Consider the following 11,860-nt stretch of genomic DNA (forward strand, 5'->3'; position numbering starts at 1 on the left):
TACTCCTGCCACCAGCAGAATCAGGCTGCTAAGCTGTGGTACAAGATGGAATTGTTACCATTCTGGAGAAGCTGGATTTAAATAAAGGCACAACAGGGTACATCAAGTCCGTGGCTTTTATTCCCATGGGTTTAATGTCAGAGCTAGATGGAGATTTGTGTTAGGCTAAGACGAGGGTTTGGTAATGGATGAGGCTTCATAAGTCTTCTGATGCATTTGCAATTCATTCTGAGTTAAGGTAACAGGCGATGATAGAATTCATTGGTAAGGAGTTGTGTGGATTTCAGCTATGGTAATTTTATTCATTTGCTTCTCTTAACGAAATTGGTGACTGCATATTGTATAGAGGGTATTGGAAACCATTTTGATACCCCCATAGCTGGAATAAATAAGGAAACCCTGTTTTGATTTATCCTTTCATATTTATTTGGTTAAACTGTTTCAAACGAGGTATTAAAGGTATTTTCACATAGATTGTGTTTAGGGGGTGGATGTTTCAGCTGGGGAGGGCTTGGATATGGTTCTGTTCCCTCCCTGTTTACCTGGCTTTTACTTCTGCTGCAGGAAGAGGTACGTCAGGCTGTGACCCCAGCTGAGCCTGTGCAGTATTACTTCACCCTTGCCCAGCAGCCTGCTGCAGTGCAGGTTCAGGGGCAGCAGCAAGGACAGCAGACCACCACATCTACAACGACCATCCAGCCAGGACAGATCATCATCGCCCAGCCTCAGCAAGGGCAGGTGAGCCATGAGCAGCATTCAGAGGCTCTGCAGGTCAGTGTAGCTGGTGAAACCCTCACCTCACGCGTTGTGTACTGCAGTGTCCGGATCTCACTGCTCAGAACAGCCAGTAAAGGCCAGAAGTGTGTGCTATTCACAACCAGGTGTTCAGATATCTCACTAACAAGGATCATCTAGGTCCTGGCTTCCATTTGTGGTGATTTATGGATCAACAAGTAACAGTGGGTCTAGGAAGCAGTCTGTCTGTTGCAGTCTTTGTATCCTGTGGCTGTTTTGCTCATGTTCAGTCCTTGCTTGGTCCTTATCCTTGTTTTGAATGCAGACCACCCCTGTGACGATGCAGGTCGGAGAAGGCCAGCAGGTACAGATAGTACAGGCCCAGCCGCAAGGCCAGAGCCAGCAGGCTCAGAGCGGGACGGGGCAGACCATGCAAGTCATGCAGCAGATCATCACCAACACAGGAGAAATCCAGCAAATCCCGGTAAGGCTTTGCCAGGAGAAATGTCTCACAGTGTTGAGAGCAAACTGTCTGCTGGTGTTCTGGCACGAGACTGCAGACGTGTGCTTTTTTAACTGAAGAGGAAGTTTGGATTGAGTGGTGTGTTTCCTGCACATAGAGAGGAAAACTAACCAGGTGTGATGTGAAGAGGGAAATAAATCTACCCACTAGTGTAGGCACATGGCCCACCCCCAGCACTTGCCCCTGAGTGAAATAGCTACGATTAGGAAGCAGTGTTTCCTGGATAAACCTCAGTTCTTTACTCCAACATGGTTTCAATAAAGCATAATTGACTTCTTTTGCCTTTACTTGGTTCTGCCTCTGCAATCTGAAGTCATGACTGGGCAGACTGAGTGGGAAAGGTGCCATCTGTGAGTTATTAATAAACTTCTATGTTATAAGAAATATTTCTACAAGTACTTCAGGCTGGTTGAAGGAACAGCTTTGCAAAGCCAGAAGATACTTCTTCACTTTCACATCAATATAGACTTGCTGTGGCTGTAAGAAAGGGATTTTGAGTACCCACCATCAGCAGTGACATTCTGGCATGCGTCCTGGGTAAACACGTGGGTCAAAAAAGTCACATTTTTTCCCCCATCTGTGTAACTTCCATTCACAACAAAGCCAGGTCTTTCGGTTCCCATCTGGAAAATTTCACACCTCTTAAAGAAAAATCTGTACAGTTGTGTGTACTTAACCAGCAGCCAAAGGTCAGAGCGGGTGACCAAGACCAACATTTCACTTTGCCTTTGATTTCTGTTATTAAGCTGAGCTTTCACAGCAGTGCTGCTCTTCAACACTTGTGGAGCTTCCCTCCCTATGGCTGGAAATGCTCCTGCTTTGTCACGGCGTCTTGAAGAAAGTTTCAGTTGTGAGTGTTGCCAGATTTTTCCTACCCACTTCCAAATTCTTTTCACCTCTTGAAGTCTCCAGCTAATTCCTACTGCTTGGCTTTAAGGTGTTGGTCAGAAAGGAAGTGAATTGCTTGTCAAATATGGTGCTTTACTATGGGCGACCTTTTTCTTCCCTGTGATCTTCTCTTACCTTTCTTTTTACATCTTTTTTCCTTCCTTTCTTATGAAAGTCTCTCTGAGATACTTGTTCTACAGAGCATTTTGGAAAGAGATCTCCACCTCCAGCCTCAGCGAGTCCATTAGAACAGCAGTGAATGTTGCAGCATCTGTTAGAACAGCACTGAACGTTGCGGCATCCTCCTTTGGTTCAGCAGTAAAAGGAACAGTTCAGTCGTGTTTTCCAGCTGTCTCCAGTGAACTCTGTAACTCACAAAAAAGAGGAGGATTGGACATCTACTAGGAGAAGGGATTCTTTCTAGCGAGGGGGCTGTAACCTGCTGAAAGAACTGTTCTCTGCATAGGTGGATCCCATTGCAAGTGGTCCCATGTTTTAGGAGTGTGAGACTGGAGACTCTTCTCTAGTGTCTGCTTTTGGCCAAGCACGTTTCTACTTTCCTCTTGTTTGAGAGCATCTAAGAGTAGGTAGCTGGTCCTCAGAAGCTCCTTACACTGCTGAGTGTAGTATCTTTTGCCTCTGGGAGCACTTGGGTCTCTGACAACTGTAGGACTCCAAAACAGAGCAACTTTGGAGCAGTGTCTTAATGAAACAGTCACAATTCACACTTCTGGATCTAGCAGAGATGCTGTTTGCACTGTAATAAGAGGATTTTTCTTAATCGCAACGTGTTGAAGAATCAAGTTTGTGCTGAAGGAAGCATCTTCCCCTTGCTCACTTCAGAGAGTGAAGTAAAAGAGGACACGGAGCTGTGCATTTGCTGCAGGAGCTTTGTAATGCCCTGACCTGTTTGATTTGTGAGAATTTCAGCCCTGGGTCTCTTCAGTGCTGCTGCCTGTTCTGCTCTTCCTGCTGTGCTTGTCTGATGTTTCCCTTGGGTTTCCTTTCTCTCTTGTTGTAGTTAGTGCTGTCTTCTCATAGTTCCTTTTCCCTCTGATGCATGTTAGGGTTTAGCAGAGAATCTTTCATAACGCTAATGTGACACTTTACAACTCTCATGAAGCTGGTCGTGCCTCTGGCGGCTGCGGGAGTGTCTCACCAGTGTTCCCTGCTGGTTTCCCACGTGCTCCTGATCCCATGTACACATCTCTGTTGTGATTTACCAGTTAGGACCACGGGCTGCCTCTGGAGACGTGGCTTACAAACTGAGAGGAAGCGTGTGCGTCAGTGAAATGGTCATCACTTGTTTGACTACGTTAATTTTGTTGGAGACTTAGCCAGTGTCTCACCAGAGCTCGCTGGGCTTTGGAGCTGGCTCTCGTTGCTGACAGAACGCTTTCTGAATCGCTTTTCACCCCTTCAGTTCGTGGTGTAGTTAAAATGGAAGCAGGAAGCCCCCAGTGTGCAAAACAAAATCTGCTGGCAGATCTCAGTGCAGAAACAAATTCTTTATTGAAATGTTGATGTTCATGTGGAGTTTATTTGCTCTTGAAATAATCTTGGAGCTTTTAGCCACGGCTGGTGAAGTCAGCAGCCTCTGTGTAAATGCCAAGACCGAGTTCTAGGCACTTGAACCTCTGTCAGTGAGCAGTTTGTGAAGTATTTTGTATGTCCTTCTTTCCCCTTTGTAAAATGAAAAAAACTCAAAACCTTTTTCTGTATATAATTAAGACATCTAAATGTCCTGAAGTTAAGTAACACAAAATGAAAAACTCAACTGTAGTATCCATCATGCTGTGACCCTTTTATTCCTTCTCAGATGTGTGTTAGCTGTTTATATCACAGGTTAGCATGATGACAATGTCTTTGTATCCCACACCCCCAAGCATCTCACCTTGCAAGATCAGGTTTGTAGGAAATGAATTTGTGTTTCAATGCTATACACAGAGCATCAACACAGAAAGTGCCGGCCTTTGCCAGATGGGGGTTGATGTATACTGGCAGAGAGCTGCATTAAAAGCTTCCAAATATATCCTTGGGTTTTGTCATCTCTGCTGTCTTTATTTATGTGAAAATATCCCATATATTCTGTAATATTTCTTTGGCAGGATAAGATAGGAGTGTCATTATGTGCAGCTAGCTCCTAACAGCTTTCCTTATGTGAAGTGCTACATCAAAGTAGTAACTCGGTTCTCGTAACCAAAAAGAAGTGTTCTCAAAGCTCTCTGCAATGGAGCAGTTAATGTGCTTCAGCTGCTAACTGACCACCCCGTTCTGGAGCAAGAGGTAATGTTGGGCTTCCTCAGGGGTTTGCCTTAGGAATGTGCAGGAGTTCTGTGGAGCTCGCTCTTGCTTGGCAGGGTCTGTGGTAGTTACTCATCTAAACCGTTAATCAAGCGAAGCTTCCCGGTGTCATCTGTTACTCTGGCTCCTGTTGTGGAAACGAGAAGGGAGGTTTGTGTGTTTCAGGTTACAGTTACCTGTTTAATTTTCTTTCCCTGCCCCCTCCACTTGTCTCCAGGTTCAGTTGAATGCTGGCCAGCTGCAGTATATCCGCTTAGCCCAACCTGTGTCAGGCACCCAGGTAGTCCAGGGGCAGATCCAGACGCTTGCAACCAATGCACAGCAGGTACGCACGGGAACAGCAGGGCTGACATGAACTGGTAAAGTGTTGTTCCCTAGCTCCTGAAACTGCAAATCCCAGTGGAATTTACCAACTCTTGGGCTAGGTCTCCTGCATTTCTTTTTCTTCCCTTTACGTTCATCACAGTAATGAAGCAAGGAGCGTAGAGGAACCCTCCTTTACCTGTATGTGAAAGGTGCATGCATATATGTATGTGTGTGTGTGTCTCACTGTACAAAGCTCACGCTGCTTCTGAGCTGGTTGCCGGTAAAACCCCAGTTCATCAACCTTCTCTTTACTTCTGCTCCTTCTGGCTGGGTGAGGGAGAAGCAGCTGTGCAGCCTCTCAGGAAAGCTGTTTCAGAAGTGAAACATCAAGACCAGCGTTGCTGCCAGAAGGTTCTCTCATGTTCTTGTTGAGGCTGGTCTCTTAAGGGATTCTTCTCTGCCTTCAGAGGATAGGAAGGCTGCTGCTTTTCTGTGATCCTGGAGGCCACGTTCTAAGTCAGAGAGGTGATGCTTGTGTCTGGTTTGGAAGGCCTGAATCCCTTGTCCTTTGTTCTTGACTTGCCATTAGCACCAGCATGATTTTGGGCTGGTGGCATAAGCTGTATCTTACCACGTGGTGGGGTAATGATGTTTGAAAGAGTCTAAAAGCTCTTGAAAAGCAGCAGCACAATATTGTTAGTGGGGTTCTGACCCTCAGCGAAGTGCTGTCGATGATCGTCCTTCTCTTATCCTTGTAGATAACGCAGACAGAAGTCCAGCAAGGGCAGCAGCAGTTCAGCCAGTTCACAGACGGACAGGTAAGAACTTGAGTCCCTGGGTCCTACACCCTTTTGAAGTCAAGGGCTAGAAAGACTGTCCAGAAGTGTGCATATTCTAGCAAACCTGCTCCTCCTGGTAAAACCCTGCTACTGCTGGCAAGCCCTAACCAGGAGCAGGGTAAGTGGATGTTGTGCCAGTCTTAATTCAGATGCATTCCCTGTGTTCTGCTGCTTTCACTCTCAGTCCAGTCCCTTGCACTCTGGGTGGGATCCGTTTTAGTCCTAACCAGCTCAGTCTGGGCATCCAGGCCAGGTTGAATGGGGCTTGGAGCAGCCTCCTCTAGTGGAAGGTGTCCCTGCCCGTTTGAACTGGATGAGCTTTAAGAGCCCTTCAGTCCAAACCAGTCTGGGATTCTGTGATCAGGAATTCATGAGATGACTTTGTTAGGATTTAGCAGCAGATGTCTAGCAGTGTTCATGGCCTGTTTTTTCAGGGGGATGAATTTTACTTGGACCTGCGAGTTGTTGTTAAGCCACCTCTAAATCTGTGGGTTAATGCACCGTGTTTTGCTCAGAGGGACCTGGCACTGAGTATGAGAAGAACTGACAGTCATTTCTTTCTCTTCCTTCCATCTCTGCCAGCAACTTTATCAGATCCAGCAAGTGACCATGCCTGCAGGCCAGGACATCACCCAGCCCATGTTCATCCAGTCCACCAACCAGACCTCAGATGGCCAAGCCACACAAGTGACAGGGGACTGAGCAGGGACCTTGGAGCAAGTTGTCTCTGTAGGAAGGAGCACATACCAGCTTGACGTGTGCCATCCCGCCCTGGTCTGATGAATGCATCTGCTTCTGTGTCTCTGTACTCGGTATTAAGCCTATAGTAGGCTGCGGTCTCCGGTGCACTGTACACCTTCCTCTGGTGGGTATGAGGGAATATCCAACAGACACTGCCAAGAATGCAATATTTTTATTTTTAGAAATTAATATTTCTGTGTATTCAGCTGCTTGTTCAAACCCGTAAAACCTGAAAGAGAACTCGTCAAAAGGAGTTTGTAGCATCTCACTGAACAACAACAACGTGTAAAACGTTTTTACCTAATACAATTATTAAAGGGTGCTACATCTGGTTTGTTATGAGAGCTTCATTCCCAGTATTCTGTTTGTGTTTTCTCTCTGACTAGAGCTAGATTCAGTCCTCCCATCTCAGTGGTTTGTTAGGGGAGTGGGGGGAATGTGTGTGTTAGATTTTCCTCTCCTGCCTCCTTTTTTGGTAAGCCAGAGCATTGGCTACATGCAGCTCGAGGGCAGGGAGCAGGGGAGGAGTGATTAAAGTGAAAACAAATAAACCCCATTCCTTGTATTATGACTGTATTTTCTAAGGGCAAAAGGTTCTTTAATTTGGCCTGGTTTATTCCAGGAACACTAATGGAAGTGTGGACAAACCCCAGCCCTGCTGTCAACTGTTGTACCAGCTGCAGTCCCTGCATGTAATATAAGCTTCATAAAATGAAATAAATCTCCTTTGTAAGATAACGTGTGTGCTTTCTTTGAGCCCCAGGGCCTGGTGTCAACCTGCCAAGCAAAGAGCATCCTGAATCCCTGGAAACTACCCCACTGAAGTAGTGAAACCAGCAGCAGCGTTTAAGGGTGGGCTGGATGAGGGCTCAAACGGGGAGGTGGCTGTTCTGTGGCTGCCTCCCACAGCAAGGGGAGCTCCATGCACTGATCAGTGTCTGAGTGCAGGCCTTCAGCTGCGGGTGCTGTGGCTGCACGGCCTCTCCCTGCAGCTTCCCTGCTCATCCAGCAGCAGGGAAGGGGTTTGGGGCAGGTTTAACTGAACACACTGCAAGTACCCCGGTGGTGCTGGGTCACTGAGTCTCACTCAGGTCTTAGCTGTGAGTCTAACTGAGAGCCTCACGCTGTGACACAGTTGGCACTTGGTCCAGGAGCGGCTTCGTGTGGCGCCTGCCAGGGCCGATGCCAGCGCTGGCTCCTGCAGCTCACTGCCAGCAGCACTCAGTGTGCTGCGGTTCACAGCGAGGAGAAGCCTTGGCCCATCTGTGTCTGCTCTCCCTGGCAGTGCCCAGGGACCCTGGGTGCCCCTTGTCCTGCTTGAGGAAGGAAAACTCCTCTCCAGCCCTTCGCTGATGGGAACGGCTCATCTGGACCTGGCTCCTCCAGTCGGCCCTGGGACCTTGCTGCCCGGGCTGCACCCCCTGGCCTTTGTAAGTGTTCATTTACTTGGTTTTAAGTGTTTTCCCTGGCCCTGCAGTGCCTGCGAGCCAGCAGCGGGGTGATGCAGCCCGGCGCCTTCCCAGGGCTCTGGAGGAGCATCTCCTGTGCATGGAGAAGATGAACTTGGAAGGGGAAAATGCACCTCGCGTGAAAGCTCCGTGCTCGGGACCGGCCGCGAGAGGGCACCCGTGAGCGCTGCGCCGGGGGTTGGTTGGAACGGGAACGGTTCTCGTTTCAATAGGAACAAACCGCTTGAAGGGCGGAAAACGGGGGTGAGGCGCTGCGCCTGGAAGCAGAGGGGCTTCCCATGACAATTTCTGTCTCTAGCTGGCGGGGACGCTGCTTCTGACCCGCTCGGTGTCGCCTCGATGCTCGCAGACAGATCCCACCCTGGAGTGTGGGAATTTAATGGGCAGTTAATGCCGGTTGTGTTAATGTTTGGCTAACAGCGAGGCTCTGTGAGGCTGCAGGGTGCCCTCGCCTGCTTGAACGAGTATTTCAGGGGGAGGGAGCAGCGTGTTTTGGAGGGAGCTGACCTCGTTTGTCCGTCCCAGCTCGGTGACCCTCGGGTGCTAACGGGAGCCAGGTCTCCTGCATGAGGACTTCGGGTATCTTCCCATGGCAAATGGGGTGATGGGGGGTAATGGAGGAGGACGGGCGCGTTCCCGAGGGCTGGGGGACATGTGGGACCCTCTGCAGGGGTGCTGGTGGGTGGAGGTGGCAGAGCCCAGACGCCTCCAGGGAGCCAGGGGGGGGTGCAAGATGATGAGGAAGCAGCGGTTTGGGTTTCCGTTTCTCCTCAGGGCTGATGAGCTCAGCACAAGCCGCACGGCTGAGGTTGGCACTGGCGGGGTTTGGTGCTGATGGGGTTTGGTGCTGATGGGGTTTGGTACTGATGGGGTTCGGTACTGATGGGGTTTGGTGCTGATGGGGTTCGGTACTGATGGGGTTCGGTGCTGATGGGGTTCGGTGCTGATGGGGTTCGGTGCTGATGGGGTTCGGTACTGATGGGGTTCGGTACTGATGGGATTTGGTACTGATGGGGTTTGGTACTGATGGGGTTTGGTGCTGATGGGGTTCGGTACTGATGGGGTTTGGTGCTGGTGGGGTTTGGTACTGGTGGGGTTTGGTACTGATGGGGTTTGGTACTGATGGGGTTTGGTGCTGATGCGGTTTGGTACTGATGGGGCTTGGTGCTGATGGGGTTTGGTGCTGTTGGGGTTCGGTACTGATGGGGCTTGGTACTGATGGGGTTTGGTGCTGGTGGGATTTGGTACTGGTGGGGTTTGGTACTGATGGGGCTTGGTGCTGATGGGGTTTGGTACTGATGGGGTTTGGTGCTTGGCCAACCGTCGCCCAGGCGCTGGGGTGAAGCTGCCCTCTCGCAGCCTCTCCCGGTGCAGGCTCTGGGCTCCCACCTGCAGCAGGAAGCGTCCCCCTGGGGAGCAGCGCTGGAGCTTCCCTGCTGCGGGAATTTCCTGCATCTTCCCGGGAGGAACCTGGGTGTGAACTGCGCCGGAGCTGCCGAGCCGCGGCCGCAGAGCCAGGGGTGCAGAGCTCTCTTGAAGCCCTCATCCCCGCTTCCTTCCTCGCCTTTCGAGCTGGGGAGCGGAGCTGAGGCCCTGACCCATCCCCTGCAGGCAGCGCTGCGGCGGAAGCGTCCCGGTTCCTCCCGCGGGGCCGCGCTGGGCCCTGCCCCAGCTCCCGGCCGTGCTGGCTCCGCTCCGAGCGCGGGGTCAGCGCAGGCGAGAGCCGACAGGGCCCCGCTGCAGCCCCGGGGCCGAGCAGCCCCGCTGCTCCCCAGGGTTCCCCGGGCGGGATGGAGCCCTCGGAGCGCCGCAGCCTCTTGCTCGTCGGAGCCCGTGCGAGCAGGGAGCCAGGAGCTCATCGCGCTGGGTCGGGGCCAAGCCCCAGCACAAGCAGGTGCTCTGCAGCCTCCCCGTGCCGCCGCCACCGCTGCTGCTGTCCCCGGGGCTCCTGGGGCACCGCCAGCACCGGGTCCCCTGAGGCCTCGTCCGTCCCTCCCTGTCCCGGCCGCCAAGGGCCGAACCCATCTCCCTGGCGCGGAGGGGGCTGCCCGCATCCTCCCCACCGCGATGCCACCCCCAGTGCCCCCCCATGCCCAGGGCGCCAGGCTGAGGCTTTGCTCCGGTGCTGGGCTCGCCCCGGTCCCTCCTGCCCCGCTCCCAGCCCGCGGCCCTGCAGCCGCATACCAGGACTGCAAAACTTACTGGAAATCCTGTGGATGCAAATCCCGGCCTCCCGCCCGTGCCAGGAACCGGAGCTGCAATCCCGAGAGGGCAGCAGGCTCCGAGCACGCCGCCTCCCCGCTCGCCGTCGCCCGGCCTCGGGAATCCTCTTTAGCTCCGCATGGGAAGGATGCTCTGCGGGACCCCGGGGTCGCTTCCCAAAACCTCCACCGGTTCTGACGGAGGGGTCAGCACCGTGCGGATTCAGGCTCCCTGGCTCCATCCCAAACCCTCCCAGCCGCAGGATGGATCGTGGTTCCCAGGGTTGTGAGGCATGGATGGGCGTTAATGTGGGGACCCCCAACCCCATGGCCCCAGAGCGGGCGCAGCGGGGAGGGCGGCTGGTGGTGACGAGCCCTCTCCCCTAACTCATGAGCAGCCCTCGGATTCCAGCACAGTTTAGAGAAGTGACGTCTTTGTTTAAAACGGAATCGTTCAGCAGCTCCTCGGCCACAGACAGCTCCGCCGGTGCCTCCCTGGGACACCAGCCTGGATGTTCCCCATCCAGCGCTGGAGCACAGCAGCAACGAAACAACTCCGCAACCGCCCCGGCTCTTCTTCAGCAAGGGCCCACCTTGGCCGCAGTCCTTTCCAGGTCACCTTCCCTCTGCCCCCGCCGCAGCCCGGAGGCTTTAATCAATCACCAGGTGAAACCTAAACCTTGGGCGTACGCTGAACCGAAGGCAGCCGGTGAAGGTCAAGGTGCTCCCACTGCCGGGGCTGAGGCGTTCCAGGGGCACCCTGAGCGCAGCCAGGGCCATGGTCCAGGAGCTGCGTTCCCAGCAGAGGGGGTGAGGGCAGGAGGGGAGCACAGAGGAGACCCCGCAGCTTCCCTGGGGAGAACTGGGGCTGGATTCACAGGATCTCAGCCTCCATGGACATGGCTCTCGCTGCAGTGGGGGCCGAGTGGCAGCAGGATGGGGCAGCATCCTGGGAGGGGATGCGGGCTGGTTCCTGGGGTGAGCTTCACCAGCACCAGTCCTTGTGCACCAGTAAATAACATTTGCTGTTTGTTGTCTATTAAAACAGCCTCTTTATGGTGCGTTTCCCCAGAGCTCCCCAAGACCGCAGTGCTCAGAGGGCCCGTGCCAGGATCTCCAACACCATGTTAAATAATTCACCAACCAAAGGCTTTAGGTTGCTCTGCTCTGAGCCCGGCGGGGGTGGCGGGACCCCGCTGCTGCAAAGGTGCAGAGGGTGCACGGGGACAGCAGGGACGGGGCAGCTCTGCCCCTGGATTGCTTGGGAAAGGGACTCCCAGTGCCTGCCTCAGTTTCCCCAGTGGTTAATGGGGCTGTGTGGAGGGGCATCAGGCAGATGGGAAAACAGATGGGAAACACACCTGTAGGTACTTGGTGTCCCTCTAAACCTCAGTGTGCCCAGCAATTCCTGGGCCCCGAGCAAAGGAGAGGAAAGGGGTGGCATGGGCTGGGGTACTCTGTGTCAAGCAGCACCGGGGGGGGGCGTCGGTGCCAGCTGCCCCAGGGAGCTTGTGCCTGGGATGCTCCAAGCAGAGATCTCTGATGCCATGGGGTTTGGGAAGCTGAATCCCAGGGTGCTCCACACCCCCTGGTTTGGGATGCTCATTCCCGAAGTGCTCCACACCGCCTGGTTTGGGATGCTCATTCCCGAAGTGCTCCACACCCCCTGGTTTGGGATGCTCATTCCCGAAGTGCTCCACACCGCCTGGTTTGGGATGCTCATTCCCGAAGTGCTCCACACCCCCTGGTTTGGGATGCTCATTCCCGAAGTGCTCCACACCCCCTGGTTTGGGATGCTCATTCCCGAAGTGCTCCACACCCCCTGATTTGGGATGCTTGCTCCATGCCCCATGG

The 11,860-nt window shown here is 53.0% G+C and overlaps 1 protein-coding gene across 3 annotated transcripts in view; it reads left to right on the top strand.

Annotated features, from left to right (window-relative positions):
• The window catches only part of NFYC (nuclear transcription factor Y subunit gamma), a 31,185-nt gene extending 24,111 nt beyond the window's left edge, over positions 1–7,074 (top strand). For 2 of the 3 annotated variants that reach the window (XM_061360841.1, XM_061360842.1), the window contains exons 6-10: positions 565–738; positions 1,061–1,219; positions 4,668–4,775; positions 5,515–5,574; positions 6,178–7,074. In XM_061360841.1, the coding sequence (XP_061216825.1) occupies positions 565–738; positions 1,061–1,219; positions 4,668–4,775; positions 5,515–5,574; positions 6,178–6,297 (621 nt within the window). In that variant the 3' untranslated portion in view covers positions 6,298–7,074. The remainder of the gene's footprint in view (positions 1–564; positions 739–1,060; positions 1,220–4,667; positions 4,776–5,514; positions 5,575–6,177) is intronic. The other variant, XM_061360843.1, reaches the window with a different exon arrangement.
• The last annotated feature ends 4,786 nt before the right edge of the window (positions 7,075–11,860 follow it).

The sequence above is a fragment of the Neopsephotus bourkii genome, unplaced genomic scaffold (genome assembly GCF_033783945.1).
Source record: "Neopsephotus bourkii isolate Nb327-2 ecotype Australia unplaced genomic scaffold, CSIRO-AGI_Nbou_v1 NB_1036, whole genome shotgun sequence".
Taxonomy (NCBI): Eukaryota; Metazoa; Chordata; class Aves; order Psittaciformes; family Psittacidae; genus Neopsephotus; species Neopsephotus bourkii.